Raw genomic sequence first — 18,282 nt, 5'->3', positions numbered from 1 at the left:
ATGTGGACAAATTGGAGAAAGTCCAGAGAAGAGCAACAAAAAAATAGATAAAGGACTAGAAACATGACCTATGAAGGAAAATTGAAAAATCTGGGTTTGTTTAGTTTGGAAAAGAGAAGACTGAGAGGGGACATGATAACAGTTTTCAAGTACATAAAAGGTTGTTACAAGGAGGAGGGAGAAAAATTGTTCTACTTAACCTCCGAGGATTGGACAAGAAGCAATGGGCTTAAATTGCAACAAGGGAGGTTTAGGTTGAACATTAGGAAAAACTTCCTAACTGTCAGAGTGGTTAAGCACTGGAATAAATTGCCTATGGAGGCTGTGGAATCTTCATCACTGGAGATTTTTAAGAGCAGATTAGACAAACACCTGTCAGGAATGGTCTAGATAATACTTAGTCCTACCATGAGTGCAGAGAATGGACTAGATGACCTCTCGAGGTCCCTTCCAGTCCTATGATTCTAAGAAGAAGGAGAAAACTCAAAGGATCTAAAACTAACATACAACAAATATTGTTATTGTCATCATGGCCCATACGATGGGAATGGAGAGGGTTTTTTGTTGTTGTTTTTTTTTGTTTTTTTCCCTATCAGGTAGCCCATGATTGGGAGAACTGCAGGCTGGAAAGCTAGTGATGCAGCTGCCAATCTCCATTTAAAAAACAACAACAAAAAACAGCATTCTAGAGTGATGATCCAAACCACTGCACACTGTAGCAATGACAGCTTGCAATAGTGCTTTGGGTTGTTACTGCAGAAAACTGGAGGACTCTTTTATAAGGGTTGACTACCACTAACCTTGCCAATAGCCCTTTGATGAGTTGGGGACCAGGAAAGGAAGCAAACCATAACAGCAATACGCACAAAAAAAGAAGAAAGAAAAAAACCCTAAAAGAACGACGGAACTAGAAGTGGACAGGAGAGAGAGAGAAAATGAAAAGAAAATAGCCAAAATATTGGAAGGGAGCATGCATCCTTCAAACCATCATGAGGGATGGGAGTGTCTCCAGCAAAAATCAAAAGCATGGGGAATCATTGCCTTCCACAAACCCCACCTCCTCATTCCACATGAAAAGCTAACTCTGAAAATGTAACTTTCAGTCCCTCTGATGCGATGCGTAAGTGCTGAGAATCAAAAGAGTTCCCAGCAGCTTCTTTAAAAGCTTGCGTGCTAGAAAAGAACAAAAAGCCCATTGTTTGGATGGAAGAATCAGTCTCTATTTCCACCCCCTCACTGACTCTGTTGGTTCTTTTTGTTAGCAGCTGTTAAAATAGATGATAATGGAGCATGCTGGTGTGATGCAGCTGTTCCACATGTTATAAATAAGGGCCAATAAGCTCATCTTATTTTTAGCATCGTGAAAAAATTTAAAAAGCTACAGAAAATCCCCTTTTATTTTCTCAAATGTAACCTCTCTCATTCTCCCCTTCAATAGTCAGAGTTGCATGGACACGACAATTAGGCCACTAAAAAAAAAAAAAAAAGCAACTTTGTTCCTTCTTGTCTGATCTTATTTATCTGATGCTGCTATTAGTGAGTGGGGATTGAAGAAAATCATACAACTGTGCGAACAGCAAAGTGTTAATTTGTGTATTTCTTATGAAAAATATTTGATTGTGCCACCAGAGTTTTTTTCCAGTACATTCCCAAGGCTGATGAATGTGTATTTACCACAGCAATCTCATAGGTGTTATAAAATGCTTTGTTGTGAAGTGTTTGCAAAACACTTCGAGAACTTCACATGGAAGGAGCTTTGTAAAAGCCAAGGGCCAGATTCTTATCTCAGTTCAATAGAGTTATAATCCAGAAGTATTCAGAATAGCAGCCGTGTTAGTCTGTATCCGCAATAAGAAAAGGAGTACTTCTGCCACTTTAGAGACTAACATAACAAAGAATCTGATTCTCAGTGTTATCAGCCACAATACTCAAGATGTATAGTTAACAGCTCTAAGATGAATAATAAAATAGTATGTTCGAATGCATAAAATTAGGCCAAGACAAAGCCATGGCTTACCTGTTTTCAGGATCTGACACCGCCATGTTGCGTGTCACATAGCACATTTTGAGTGGAATTGTTTTTCTGTCTCTGTGGATGGTGAGAGAAAGCTGCGACAGTGGGTCAGAGAATACACCTCCCAACCGTGGAGATTCAGGTGGAGGCGTTTCCCATCCAATTTCTGAAACTGGAGAACCTTTCTTCACATACGGGGTTGCTTCTCGCATGTACTTCACTATAAAAAAAACAAAAAAAAACCAAACAAACACTCAATAGATGCTTAGGTCCAATGTGAATTCTAACAATTATGATTATTTATTGTTTCTATTGGGCTAGCATCATTGTGCTAGATGCTTTACAACCCCATAGGAAAATATGGTTCCCACCCTGAATAATTTACAATCTACTTCAAAATGACACAATAAATTGGTCTGGGGCTGGAAGAAGGAGAACAGAGGTAACAGCAAGAAGACTAGGTAGAGTCACAGAAGAGACCATTATGATCATATAATCAGATCTGCATAACACCAGTCATAGAACCTCACCCCATAATTTCCATATCAAGCCCATAACTTCTTTTTGCAATATAGCATATCTTGTTAAAAAAATAATCCAGCCTTGATTTAAAGGCATCTAGTCTGTCTTGACTTAACGACTTCAATCCCCTACACCCCAAGGTAAATTGTTGCAATGGTTAACTACCCTCACTATTGAAAATTTGCACCTTATTTCTGGTATGAATGTGCAGTGTGGTTGTAGCCATGTCAGTCCCAGGATTTTAGAGAGATAAGGTCGGTGAAGTAGACCCGAAGAGTTGCTCTGTGTAAACTTGAAAGCTTGTGTCTCTCACCAACAGTTCAATAAAAGACACTACCTCACCCACCTAGTCTGAATTTGTCTAGTTTCAGTTTCCAACCACTAAATCTCATCACACCCTTTTTCACATTAGATAAAAGGGCTGTCTAGCAGGCCTCTCTTCCCAGTGTAGGTACTTGTAGACCCCGATCAAGTCACCTTTTCACCTTTGTGATGATTTGGAGAGATGTCTGTATAACCTATGAATTCTGGGTTATACAGTGCTATGAAATAGCATCATGAAATTCCTGTCTTTTTGAATGTGAAATTCCACTATGGTTGGCATGGGCTATATCACATCCTCCTAGGACAAACAACGAGATGGCACTCAGAATTCAGTTGCAAACACCTTGGAACAATGGGTGAGCGCGAGCCTAGGAAAATCAGACCTATGGCTATGTCTACACTACCATTTATGTTGATATAACTTAGGTCAGTCAGGGTTGTGAATAAGCCACCTCCCTGAGCAACATAAGTTATATTGACCTAAGCACCAGTGAGGACAGTGCTACGTCAGCAGGAGAACAATGTAGATGCACCACTGTAAACTCTCTAGTGTAGCCATAGCCCTGGTTTACACTACAAATTATTTTATGAATAATGAACGACATAAGTTATACCGACCTAAGCGCTGGTGTGAATAGTGCTCTCTCATCTGCTGACACGGAGGCAGGCGTTATTAAGCCAACGGGAGAACTCTCTCTCTCATCGGCTTTGAGCGTCTTCACCAGAAGTGCTCCACCAGCGCAGCTATGTCTTTACTACCACTTTACTACCACTATCATATAAGCTATGTCTTTACTACCACTTTTGTCGGTATAACTTCGGTTGTTTAGGGGTCTGAAAAAAACAATTTTTCAAGTGTAGACGTGGCCCAAGTTTGTTTTTTTTTAAAATGGATTATTTTCAAGCTAGAGTTTTTCAAACTACCTATTGAAAATAAGTTCCAATAGGTTACTAAACTGTGTGCTGGTGATGTATCAGCACTTGGCAGCCATAAGAAACTTTGGGCCCAATACTGCAGCTACTGCATGCATGCAATTCCCACGCTCTTCAACGGGAGCTATGTGCATAAGGAAGCAATAGGACTGGGCCCTCTAAAATTAAGAAAAGAAGAGAGGGGAAAAAACTGAAGTTGGAGTCAGACCTTTGGATCAAAATCTAAACATTAAGCAGAAACATTAAAATGTGCATTTAATTCCCAAGATACTGGGAACTAAAGCAAAGACTGTTCCCTTCCCCGTGCCAAGTGAGTTTCCATGCAATGTAATGGTGACATCATGACAAGCTGCTGCTCTATTTCAGAAGCCTCTGTGAAAAGACTGAGTGGAAATGTATTACCAGGAGAAGGGGGTAGAAAAACAACATGCTTTCCAGGGATCCAAGTACCAAACACAGTGCACTCTCTCTCACCCTCCCTACTCTCACTCACTTGCTCATTTTCACCAGGCTGGGGCAGGAGATTGGGGTGCAAGGAGGTGAGGGCTCTGAGGTGGGGCCAGAGATGATGGGTTTGAGGTGCAGGAGAGGGCTCCAGACTGGGGCAGAGGGGGTACAGGAGGGGGTGAGGACTCTGGGCTGGGAGTGCAGGCTTCGGGGTGGGGCCGGAATTGAGGGATTCAGGGTGTGGTAGGGGGATCTGGACTGGGGCACAGGGTCAGGGTGTGTGTGCAGGGGGTGCCGATTCTGGCTGGGGGGGTGCAGGCTCTGAGGCAGGGCTGAGGTTTGGGGTGTAGGAGGGGGCTCCAGGCTGGAGCCAACGAGTTCAGAGTGCAAGAGGGGGCTGGGGCACGGAAGGCAGTTTGGGGTACAGACTCCGGGTGTCGCTTACCTCAGGCAGCTCCCAGGAAGCAGCGACATCTCCCTCCGGCTCCTAGGCGGAGGCTCTTTGAGCTGCCCACGCCTGCAGGCGCTGCCACCTCAGCTCCCATTGGCCACAGATCCTGGCCAATGAGAGTTGCTGAGCTGGCGCTGGGGGTGGGGGCAGCGCGCAGAGCGCCCGTGGCCATCCCTCTACCTAGGAACCAGATGCCGGCAGGTTCCCGGTAGCTGTGCGGAGCTGGATAGGGAGCCTGCCTGCACCACCAACCAGACTTTTTACAGCCCAGTCAGCGGTGCTGACCAGAGCCACCAGGGTCCCTTTTTGACCAGGCGTTCCAGTGAAAAACTGGATGCCTGTCAACCCTAATTAAAAGAGAAGCAGCTACAGAAAGCACTGAGTTTTGTTTTAGTTTTTTTTTTTTCAAATCTAAGGTCTATAATGAACCAAAACCAAAAACACATGATAAAAAGGAATAGGAAAAGCCATTGAATAGTACACAAGATCAGCTGTTATCCTGAAGTATTAAAATCTCATTCATTTTATATTTTTTCTTTAAAATGAGCGTGTATTCATAATACAAAGTTTAATCTGCAGGGATTGAAAAAACTAGTGATTACATAATTATGTAATGGCGGTAACAGTGTATTGGTAGACTAATTTCAGTATAAAACGGTCTAAAACTCATCCACTTGATGCTACAATCCAGCTCCAGAGAGCCTTGTAGTCTGTACTAATTAATAATCATGCCCTTTTGCTACACTGCAAAACAACAATTGTGGTCAAGCAATTAAAATTCCAATCTGCAGAACCAACCCCTCCCCTCTCCTTCTGTGGATCCTTCCCCTCCCCCCAAAAAAGAAAGGTGGAAATGGCAGTCAAATGAATCAATCCACTGACATATGTTCAAATACGAGGTTTTTTTGTTTGTTTGTTTTTTAATAATTTGGAAGGCAGGCAATGAAGCTTCCAAAAAAAGCCCTTAATTAATGCACAATTCTGCAAGTCCCAGGTTCCCCACAATTAAGTTTTTGTAGCTTTCCACAGATGACAAAAGAAAGCATGCCTCTGATATCTTATGAGGGAAATACTACAGACAAATCTTGTCAAGTCTTCTACCAGACACAATACTAAAGAGTCTGGAACTTCCATGGACACATTCAGATTGTTTTGCTTAAAAAACAAAAGAAAAGCCTTCAGTAAATCTCCTTCATTACTACAGAGGCATGGTCAGGAAGTGGAGGTTCTCAATATGAAACTGAAAGGAACAGCGTACCCTTATCGGCTCAAAGAGAGAGGATCAAGACTTGCAGGGAAAGACAGAGGCAGTGGTGAGCTGGAGTTGGTTCCCACTGGTTCGCTAGAACCAGCTGTTAAATTTAGAAGCCCTTTTAGAACCAGTTGTTCCACAAGGGACAACTGGTTCTAAAAGGGCTTCTAAATTTAACCTGCCAAAAGTGACGCCTTAGGCGCCGACTCCATGGGTGCTCCAGCCCTGGAGCACCCAAGGGGAAAATTTGGTGGGTGAAGAACAAATTTGGTGGATGCAGCGCCCCACCCCTGGCCCCGGCTCACCTCCGCTCCGCCTCCACCTCCTCCCCTGAACGCGCCGCCCCGCCCTGCTTCTCCACCCCCGCCGGTTTCCCGTGAATCAGCTGTTCGCGCGGGAAGCTGGGGCGGGCCGAGAAGCAGGCGGCGGCTTCACACTCAGGCCCAGAGAGGCGGAGGTGAGCTGGGGAGGGGGGGAGGAGGGCCGCCCACGCCACAGCAGGTAACCCGGGGGGGGCACACTCTGCACCCACCAAATTTTCCCCATGGGTGCTCCAGCCCTGGAACACCCACAGTGTCGGCGCCTAAGGCGCTACTTTTGATGTGATCAGTGGGGGGAGTGGCTGCTCCCCCTGCTCACCCCCTAGCTACGCTCCCCTGCCCCTAGGAGCCAGAGGGACCTGCTGGATGCTTCCTGGGAGCTGCCCGAGGTAAGCACTGCCGGGACTCTCCACCTCGCCCCCTGGCAGGTCCCTCTGACACTTAGGGGCGGGGTGGGGTGGGCACCCACTACGGTGGCCCACAGAGACCCTCCTGCCTGGTTCTGGGGGCAGTCAGGGGACAGGGGTGGGGGTGGATGGGGCGGGGCATCCAGGAACCCGGGGGGGTTGGATGGAGCAGGAGTCCTGGGAGACGGGGGTGGGCAATGACCCCCTCGTGGGGTGAGGAGGGAACTGATTGTTAAGATTTTGGCAGCTCATCACTGGACGGAGGCCATGCAATCTGTGTGTATTCTCTTAAAGAATTCTTTGTTGACTGCCTACTGCATTGGCTGCTTGGTAAACAAAAAATACAACTGAAAAGACTATTTTCAAAGTTTTGCAAATGCTAATGGAAAAATTCAGCCAAACAAGAAACGTCATTGAAAACAGTCATTCAAACTTCCCCTGCAGCCCGTTTCCAGATGGAAACTTTTTTCTTATTTTAGACTCTCTCAGGATGAAAATTAGCTCTGTGCAGAGGACCTATGCAAGCCCCTCATACCTATTAAGATCCATGTCAGCCTTGCATTCAGAACCAAACCTTGATACAATGGAAGCCCACGAGGGCTGAATCCATTGAGACCAGTATTTGGCCTTCTGGGATTAAGTGGTATGAAGTGCATTATTTGGGCTCTCCGCACGGGAATGGCGTTCCCCCTTTATGACATAGATCTTACCACAGGCAATATGACACATAAAGAAGGGGTGGGGGAAATCACACAATCCTGACAAAGCAGCTATGCTGGATGCTCCCGATAACCATGGAAAAGACCTAGTACAAAAGAACCATATGAATGTCTTCATAGAGCCTGCCAGTAGGAAAGGAGAGAGGAGAATGCAAACTCACACCACCCAAGTAGCAGTATGGAGAAGAGATGAGGGCCACCTAATCTAATGCTACTCCCGGCAGCGCTAACCATCCGCAGCCACATAAGCGTTGGCAGAAAGACGTCGTAGAAAAACTTGGGAAGAGGGAGATCAGCTGAGCAATTTGATTATTCAACAGGGACGTGGCCTTTGCTTTACAGAAATGTTATATACTAGGATTTCAAATGCAGCAGGTTCAGCATGTTACCAAGACAGTTTCAGAGCAATTCAGAATTAAATATCAATTTATTTTCAGTGACACTTTTCCCTGTAACACACACACAGGACCAAATTCTGTTCATAGCTACCGCAGTGTAACTCCAGCATTATTTTAGGTTGCAGTCAATGGAGTTCCTACGGAATGACACTGGTGTAACTGTGAGAAGGATCAGGACCATAGGGTCAATTTCTGTTCTCATTTACATCAGGACAGCATAAGCATCAATGACTGCAGAGTTTGTCTCTGGTTTCAATGCTGAGACCAATGATCAAATGCTCAGTTAAATCTGTGCCACTGCATAGAGGTAAACTGAGGGGAGAATCTGGCTCTAAACAGCTATCGGTGCTGTTATCAAAACTAATAGTGAGGAAAATGCACGCTCATCATTTACTCTAAGAAAAAAAGTAAAATTATGGTTTCTATGATAGGGTCACAGGAAATAGTTTTAATCACTTCTATACTGAAATGGAGAAATCAGAGCAAGTATTACTGCACATTTGTGGGTGTTAAGTTTCCATCCACTTTCCTACAGAAACAACACCTGTTCTCATGATCAAAGAAAGCCATCTCAAGTATTTATTACCGTTGCTGAGCGCCAAAAGGTTCTGAAATATACTAAATCTCTTGATCTGTCAACAGTCTTAGATCTCTGTTAACAGACATTTTACAAATTAGAAAAGTTTAACATGTTGAGAGAATACAAATGCCCTCTACACTCTTTTGCACAAAGAGTTCTGTTTACTGTTTTCTGTCTTTCTTAAATGAATTCAGCTGAACTCTGCATGCCCTGCTTCAGCTCTTAAAGAGACAGGGTTTGTGGGCCCAAATTGTGACCAACCTTTTTTTTTAAAATCTGTGTAATTCCTTCTATGTATGCTTGTATTGTATTCTATTTTATTTGAAACAGAGGAGTCAGTGCTCTTTAAGGAAAAAATAATCCGTGTCTTCAACTAAGTATTCATGAACAACCATACAGGACACCTGAGCTATGATACATAGGTGATGGGGCAAAAAGTTCAGATAGATTCCGGACACAGACAGCTAGATAGAATTTTATTTAAATGGGGTGGGGGAGAGAACTGAGGCTAGAAACTTCTTGGAAAGGAACCAGATTTTAGCTTCAAACTTCCAATGTTCCATTATAAAAGGGGAGGGTGAACAATTTTTTAAAATTATTAAGAATGTTTTGACTGTATTCTTTTAAATAAACAACCACCTTTACAAGAAACTCTGGCGGCCGTGGCAGGCTGTGATGGTTCATAACATAGTCACACCCAGAACTGAACACTGGTCTATTCACATCCTGGATGCAATCACTGATTTTTCAATGGCTCAGAGAATCTCCTTGCAAATTTCATATGTTCTCACAACTAGCTATCTATTAAAAATGTTAACACATCCAAAGGGACTTTCCCTCCTGATCCTTTAATTTACTATATTTATTTTCAGCCTCAAAGTTTCTTCTTCAAACAATTGCTGCTGCCCAGTTCAGTTTTATATTCCATCGTGAGCGGTGACTTCTCATAAATCTATAAATTCTAGTGTCAAGTTTCCATACGTAATTGATTCCTCTCTCTTTTTTAGTAGGGTTGTGCTTTCCCTAAATAAAGTAACAAAACAATACATCTCCATATATTTTTCATTAAAAAAATGTAAGTTTTTTGGGTAAATATTCCACAAAACCTAAAAGTATAATGCTAAGTTTAAAAAGTGAACACTCATTGTCGCTTAGAACCTGATATAAAAGACAACCTGGGCTCTGCCTTGATGAGCTTACAGTCTAATACACAGCAAATGAACAGTGAGCAGTGAAAAAGTACAACATACAAGCTAAGTAAACGGGTGGTCATTGGCCACATCCTGATAACTTAAAAATAAAGATATGTTGACTATAGCCAAAGTACTGCAGAGCCTTGCCATGAATCAGCCAGTTAATTTCTTAAGTGTCCATTCTAAGAAAAACAATGTTTGCATACACAGAACACATCTCTTACTATATGTGTATACGACAGTGTAAACTTTGTAACTGGAACTATGTGAATCTTTCATACTGAAAGATCGGTATCATCGATAGTACATGGCTGCACTTTGATTTTCTCCAAAAAGGCCTACATTTTAAGGTGGATTTGCATGGTCACATGGTAAGCCCTCTATGCCAAACCCTTGCAAATCCACAAACAATATGACATGAGACACTATCATGGCACATGCAACAAACTACAAATTTTTTTCAGTAGCCTAGTACAGTACTTACATTTGCCTGGGCTTTCTCCTCTTCACAATGCCAAGCATTCTTCACCAATACTCTTAAAAGTAAGGTTGGTATTTAAAATAGTTTATCTAAACTTCAGAAATGAAGTCAAAGCTTTTTATGTGCCTTACAAGTGTGCTGATTTTTCTTCTGTTAGTTTGTATAGCTCCCTCTCCAATCATCCATACTCTCAGATAAAATTCAAGTTGTCTGGTGTTGCCTGTACACTAGGATCGCCAACCTTTCAGAAGTGGTGTGCCAAGTCTTCATTTATTCACTCTAATTTAAGGTTTCGCGTGCCAGTAATACATTTTAATGTTTTTAGAAGATCTCTTTCTATAAGTCTATAATATATAACTAAACTACTGCTGTATGTAAAGTAAATAAGGTTTTTTAAATGTTTAAGAAGCTTCATTTAAAATTAAATTAAAACGCATAGCCCCCCGAACTGGTGACCAGGACCCAGGCAGTGTGAGTGCCACTGAAAATCAGCTTGCGTGCCGCTTTTGGCACATGTGCCATAGGTTGCCTACCCCTGCTGTACACTATAATTTTCTATTTACATGAGGAAGCTCAAGTGTCAGAACAAGTATTTCAACCTCTAGCAATTATGTGAAGATACATAAGGGCATTATGTTTTTGGAACTGCCATTATTTCAGCAGTCACACAAATCATGAAATAATGCAGGATAGACCGGAATTGGCACACATCAAGGGAAGTTATTACACTGGGCATTATTATACCTGTTTTACAGCTGGCTAAACTGACACAGACAAATTAAATGACTTCTTCAAAGTCCCACAGTAAATCAATAACCAGGTTTGGTACAAAACACATATCGGTGCCAACTCTCAGTCCTCTGCTCCACCCAGGATTCAATTTTCAGTTAGTCTGACCCTCTACTCCCCATATTCTGTGGCAATTGGGGCTTGTCCAGCCCTTGGTGTGAATTACAGCAGTCTCAAGGCTGCTCCAACTTATGCTCTGCCTCCCCCAATAGACCCTGGGAAGTAGAGAATAAAAGTAGCATTACGTACTCTCAATTCACCTGTTCCCTTCCCTCACCTTCCCCTCCTGTCATCATACATTCCATACGGTTGGCATAAAAAGCTCCTACATCAGCTCTGTGCTGCCTGAGAAGGCCCTATGCAGGAGTTATTCTCAGGAGGCAGTTTCTTCCCCCTTTGTAGATTTCTGCTGCCACAACAGCATCGAGGGACCACAGGGAAGTGAGAACTGGACCCACAATACATAATAACGTTTATCTAAAAAGATCCATATGTACATTAAGGACACTCCATACAACTTGCTGGTAACAGCACATAGGAATCACATCTCCCACCAGTGAATTGCAACCATCTTAGGGATGTCATGCTGCAGCTGTTTAACAGAGCACCCACAATAACAGCATAATGGTTAGGGCAGGAAGAGCATAAGTGCTTATCCAACTGGAAGTATGAGGAAATTTGCACAGAAATGTTGGGATTTTTGATGCAGATAGGAGAATAAGAAATACCAAAAAGGGGGAGGAACCACACCTGATATCTAGGCCCATCATCCTGGGGCTATATTCACTGTGTAATTATGGGATAGCATGGCACCCACAATTTGACTTGGCTGGCTTCGGATGAATGGGCATGCAGTCCTTTGCTGTGTGATGGAAGAGGACAAATCTATCTGCAGATTGAGAACCCTCCGCTTGACATTATAGAACCTGCTCAAAGTGGCTGCATGCAAGGCGGACCGGGAAGGGAAAAGCTGAATCCAGTTCTAACCTTGCTTAGCTCGACCACTGAAGCTCAAGGCTTGTCCTGGGGAGACCTACAACAAAGCATGGGAGAAGGAGACAGCTCCTGAAAACAGCCCTCAGTTCAGTCCCTAGCACTTCAGCCAATGAGGCTAGTTGCTGAGCCTCTGCAAGGAGGGATGGGCCTTATTCCACATCACTCAATGGCAAGCAGGAATCACAGACCCACAAGGTGGAGAGAGGAAGAGAAGAAGCAACAACACAAGGAGGAGATGGAAACCCCAAGACAACCCCAGGACTGGAAAAGGAAGAGAGATGGAAGAAACAGGAAAAAAAATGGCTTTTGTGTTTAAAGATTCTATTTGAATCACTTTCCTTCCTCCCGGAGATTATTGTTTCCAATAGACAGCAAAGCTCCAGCAACAAACTAGAAGAATTAACTTAAAACATCGACCAGAGAGTCACAATAAGCACAGGACTTTTTTGAACAGGGGAATTTCTCAGAAACGAAACGGCTGAACAAACTGCTACTGAAACCTAACTCTGCATTCACAGAACCATGACATCGCCCACTAGTCACTACAAACCACACCAAGCAGCTAAAAATCTCTTTTTAACAGCAATATAACTTTCCCATCTATATCCCTGATGAGTCACAAGCTATGGGACCTTAAACTTGTCACTGAGCCAGGACTGAAGATTGCCCTCCTGGTCCGCCGGGCACCATAACTTTAGGGAAAAAACATCACAGCTGGGGGAAAGAAGGAACTATTTTTATAGCAGGTTTATCATTTTTAAATAGTATTGGGAAGCTTCTCTGAGGAATGGCATGCTATAATAGGCCTGATCTTGTTAGATACTGAGCATTTCCTACAATGAGCTAAGCCCTTTAGTCAATGGGATCTGGCCTTAAATCCTTTTCAAGAAGAAGGCAAATCTACCCTTTACATTTAACATGTAGCTTTAAAGATAATTTGGGGGGGGGGGGGTTCAAGCCCTTCACCATAGTACACACCACTTATTTCACAGATGTCCCTGCAGTTATCCTGTAAATAAAATTGTGTTTCAGTGGACACTTAATCCCCCAGAAAATGGACAAGGGTTTCCTGTCAGTACACAATCTCATTAATCCTCAATTTACTGACAAGAAAATTCTTCCATCCACCCAGGCTTTTACTCAGAATCGTCTGGCACTGTTCAGTTGTTAACACCAGCACGTTCACCCAGCTTCTCCATAGGACAAGGCAGATATAGTTTGCCTGTAGCAGCTGCTGAGCAGTGAGTGCATTTGACTTGGCATATCAAGACAGATTTTTTCCACTGACCACAAATGCCAATTCAGAGTGTACCAGGTCAGGTCAGAATCAGGTTAAAACAATAAAACATATTGTTTTTCACAGGCAGCTAAATGCTTGTCAGACATGTTTTTGGTCAGCTTCAGCACAGGAGGTTGATAATAGGCAGGCAGGGATTTTCAAACTGGGGGTAGTGATCCCTCAGGGAGTCAGGTTACTACGTGGAGGCCGTGAGCTCTTGGCCTCCACCCCTAAACCCCCGCTTTGGCCTCCAACATTTATAATAGTGTAAAATATAAAAAAAAAGTATTTAATTTATAATGGGGGGGTCGCACTGAGAGGCTTGCTGTGAGAAAGGGGTCAGCAATACACAAAAGTTTGAGAACCATTAAGTTAGAGTCTGTACGTGATACAAGAAAACAGACAACTTTTTCTTGGCTGAGCCACTAAGGCCTGGTCTACACCTAAAAATTAGATCATTCTAGTTACATTGCTCAGGGTGCAAAATTTTTCACAGCCCTGTGCAATGTAGTTAGGTCAACCTAATCCTGAAAACATTTTGGAATGGAATTCTTCCATCCACCTAGCTACCAGCTCTCGGAGAGATGGATTAACTACATCAACAGGAAAAAACCCTCCCATCAATATAGGGAGCATCTTCCTCTACAGTAGAGCTCCAGTAGATGTTGTAGTGCAGACATATCCTGAGTGTTGTAAGGAAAAGCACCCTTATCTATTTCAACACCTCACCAGCGTACAACAGAGAAAAAAACTGAATATTTTTAACCAAAAGCAACTTCACAGCAGGAGGACATTAAACTCATTTGTAGATCTATTTACTTTTTGATTTAGTAATTGTAACGTATGCTATACTGGAGATGTGTCATTACAGACCTGGAGAAGCATTACATGGTACTTAACACAGTCTAATGGACCAAAATAAATATCTCCTTAAGTGAGGCTATATTGTAGTTCTTTCATCTTTAAAGCAAAACATTTCCCTAGCTCCATAAGAAGAATCAAACTCAGTTTGTTGAATTCAAGGTAGTGATATTTTTTGGATGCATGTTAGGGGCTAGACTCTGACTTTAAAGATGCAGCCCTATGACAGTAGAGCTGTATCATGTAGTGCTTGCATTCTACACATATTTATATAGTTGGATCCTGCAGGAGTGGAAGGGGGTGGGAGAAAGAAGCTCATGGCATCTCCCCATTGTTTATCTGCACAGGGCTAGCCATAGTCTGACCACAGACATCTAAGGGACAATATAAGCGCCTCTTTGTAGGACTTCGCTTTTTTTCCTTAAGGAACAAAAGGGGTTAAGGTCATGCTAAAGTATTGCACAGACGCTGGGCCAGGCAACCTCCTCCAAGAGCAGCACTGCTCTGAAAACTGTATGTTTGCTGGCTAATCAAGATTAACAGCCTGTACGAGTCTAAAACTATTGACTATCATCAAAATATTCCTTTATTAAGTGTATAGCTGCAGAACATCCTCCAGATAAGTTTCCTTTACAGTTCTGTGTCCAGTTGCATTATCTTTACTAACCTCCTGAAATGTTAACAGCTCTGAAGCAACGGTTGTAACGGGGCACTGTATTACTTACCTGTAAACCCTAACGAAAAGGATAACGATCCAGTTCCGAACACATGGAAATGGTACAAGGATTACCCTGAACCATGATACTATACTAGACTTCTGTATTCTGGATGGAACCCAGACATAAACCCAACCTCAACTACAAGCAATAAAACTGCTATGGGAAATGGTGTCTGCTGGTGAAAACAAAAAAAAGCACGGTTGGATAATTCAATGGCAAAATGTGTGTTGCATTCCCCTCAAATGATTGGTCCACAGAAGGGATAAAAGCCTACTTTGTCACCATCTAATGAAGGTACTCTTTAGCTCAAGTGATTGAGGTCTATGCTGCAGCGCTAAAGGTCTTAGGTTCAAAACCCTACTGACCACCCATGTGGAAAATTGTTGCAGTTGCAATGTATTTCATTGTAACAAAGACAGACATAGTAGGTGGTGTTTGTGAAAGGAAGTAAATGAAATCAGAGAAGAGTTATGCAGTTGCTAGGATGCATTTGTAAGTAACTTGTGTGAGCAATTTTTACTGTTTGTACTTTCACACTGTATTCAGGGACCAATCAAGTTTAAAGCATTTCGGTGCCACTGCAAGGTTGGGAGATTTTAGCACTGGGGACCCTGTATCAATACTATTTAAGCTTACTTGTCCCAAGCTTTGTTTTTCAGTTTATTAGTCTTCATGTAGTTGCCATTCGGTATAAACAGCTCTAATGAAAAAGGAAAAGAGGTGCAAAGAAAGGCCTACATATATTTGTGTCTCAAGTCTTGGAGATAAACTTGCTAAGAAAGAAAACAAAACTTGCAACACAAAAGAAGAGTGAAAAAAAGACCCTATTTGTGCTTGTTTGTTGTTATACTAATAGATCTTCTCCATGCTCCAGTGCAGGAGCACCTTTTATAGAGGGGGCTGAAAGCACATCTTTACCAGTTATATACAGACTTTGGGACAGAAAACAGCGACAGCTATGTGCTTGAGGCTTATCTGCCTATTTAGTTCAAGAGCAAATCTGTTGCCACATTACACAGAGTGCAATCAGATGATATCACTTGTTAATTTCTTATAGAAGACAATAGATTCATAAATTACAAGGCCAAAGGGGACCACTGTGATCATCTAGTCTAATTATTTTTTGTCAAGGTCCAGACTCCAGACAAAATAATACAAAATAATACAAAAACAACAACAATAATGATAAGTAAATAAAGATTTTGCAGTCCGTTCAAAAGCATCTGGTGGTCCAGATTTGGCCTGCAGTCCACCTACCCATGATCTAGTCTGACTTCTTGTTTAATACAGGCATTAGGACTTCCTTGAATTAATTCCTGTTTGAAATAGAACATATATCTTTTAGAAAGACACTTAATCTTGATTTAAAAATTTCAGTGATGAAGAATCCACTGCAACCCTTGGTAAATTGTTCCAACGGTTAATTACCCTCATGATATTGTATCATTCTAATTTATTAATCAAGATGTCATTTGGTACCAAGTCAAGTGCCTTACAGAAGTCTAAATATATTACATCAACAGTATTACCTTTATCCACCAAATTTATAATCTCATTTACACATACACACACACCCACACACATTAATTATATTATGTTGTATTAATTATAGATAAAGTTAGTTTGACAAAATCTGTTATCCATAAACCCATGTGCTTGGCATTAACTCTTTACTGATCAAGTCTCATATCAGCCATCACACTATTTTGCCTGGGATCAATGTCAGGCTGACCGGACTATAATTATTTAGGTCATCCTATTAACCCTTTTAAAATATTGGCACATCATTCATTAGCTTTCTTCCGTTTCATGGAACTTCCCCAGTGTTCCAAGACTTATTGAAAATCAACATTAATGGTCCAGAGCTTCTCAGTCAACTCTTTTAAAACCCTTGAATGTAAGAAATCAAGACCCGCTGATTTAAAAATGTCTGAGTTAGTGTTCGAATGGAAAGTATTTCATCATCATATGATATGTCATCATTCACTTTTTCCCTAAATAAAGAACATTTATTGAACACTTCTGCCTTTTTTGCATTGTTATTGATAATTCTACCATTTCCATCTGTTAATGGAACAATACCATTGCTAGGATGCTGACATGCTCTCAGCCTCCCAAAAACCCACTCTCTCTCCCCCACATACACACAACACAGTCCCCGTGACGCTCCACCCCAGCCCCCGCATTTGAAAAGCACGTTGCAGACACTTGCATGCTGGATAGCTATCACAATGCACTGCTCTTTGTGGTGTTGCAAGAGCTGCTAATGGGGCCACATCAGTGTGCATACAGCTGAGAGTGTAAACACTCGGCAGCGTTTTCCCTGCTGCGGTCTCCAAAGGCTGGTTTAACTCCCAGCACTCTACAACTGCAAGTGTAGCCATGCCATTAGAGCATCTTCACCAGAAGCTGCTACAGAGGCATAGCTGCACTGATGCAAGTTTGTAATGTAGACCTGCCCATTGTTTCGAAAGTTCATTGTCTTGCTCCTAATCAGGATAAATCCTGCTGTTTTTCCCCCTCTAACTCCCACAATCTATTGATTAGTATTTTGATGAGACGGTAATTGGGTGCCCACTGTGAACCATACAATACTTCATTTGCACATGATCAGCCAGAGTGAGATAAATATCTCTTCCCCCTGCCTGACAGGCCTATATCTTTCACCTTTCAGAGACTTCCTTTAATTCAGAGACCCAGAGAACATAATTGTAACATATATACAGAGCTCGTCACATATTTTCCATATATGTCTCACAATGATTATGACGACAAGCGTGACACAGGCTTTTATTAGAGACCTTACATGACATTTTTGAAGGACAAGTAGATAGATGCCAGATGCAGAGGCAAGAGCGGTGGAAGCTCCCTAAAAGTGGGGGGGCCACTGGCACCTGAACCGTGGCCCCGTCCCCCCACACCACCCCTTTCCTGAGACCTTGCCCCCCCCGCGCTGCCCCTTCACCCAGAACCCACGCCTCCACACCATCCCTTCCCTCAAGGCCCCGCCCCTCCTCACACCTTTCAATCCCCCTCCCCCCATCACTTTACTCCTAGAAAAAGTGGGAGGGCAGAGTCCCCCCCATATTCCAGCACCCCTTTGTAGGGGCTCTCTGTAACCCTTGCATACCCCTGTGCCCTCTGCCAGTTGGCATCAAGATGTCCTTGGGTCACAGGGTTTTAGTACTATTATTTATAGCAGCATGGCACTCTAAGTAAATCAAAGCAGGATTTCTGCCCAAAATCTTAAAGGCCAGTTCCAATTCCTAATAAAGCCAGTTGAAAGATTTAACTTCAGTAGGAGTTGGCTCACCTCCAATATTCAGATCAGAATAACAGGAGATGATAACCTGGAGCTCTGGGATGGAATTGGGAGAAAATATTACGGTCAAGCAATCACTTGGGCAACTAGATGATGAACCCCAGCTCAAATAACTATTATTATTTGTGTTACCATAGCACCGGGGAGGGCGTGAATTACAGACCAGGAGCCCACAGTGCTAGACGCTGTGCAAACACAGTTCCTGCACCCAGGGACTTACAATCTATGAACGTACTATGGCTTTGAAGCCAACGGCAGAGCTCCCATTGACTTGC

General features: G+C 42.6%; 1 protein-coding gene across 2 annotated transcripts in view; it reads right to left on the bottom strand.

The window, feature by feature from the left end:
- SNTB1 (syntrophin beta 1) overlaps window positions 1–18,282 on the bottom strand; it is a 178,864-nt gene that overhangs the window by 103,914 nt on the left and 56,668 nt on the right. For both annotated transcript variants that reach the window (XM_038392301.2, XM_038392302.2), the window contains exon 2: window positions 2,018–2,234. In XM_038392301.2, coding sequence (XP_038248229.1) covers window positions 2,018–2,234 — 217 coding nt within the window. The remainder of the gene's footprint in view (window positions 1–2,017; window positions 2,235–18,282) is intronic.

This window comes from Dermochelys coriacea, chromosome 2, assembly GCF_009764565.3.
Source record: "Dermochelys coriacea isolate rDerCor1 chromosome 2, rDerCor1.pri.v4, whole genome shotgun sequence".
In the NCBI taxonomy this organism is placed as follows: Eukaryota; Metazoa; Chordata; order Testudines; family Dermochelyidae; genus Dermochelys; species Dermochelys coriacea.
This window is presented reverse-complemented; position numbering and strand designations above follow the sequence as displayed.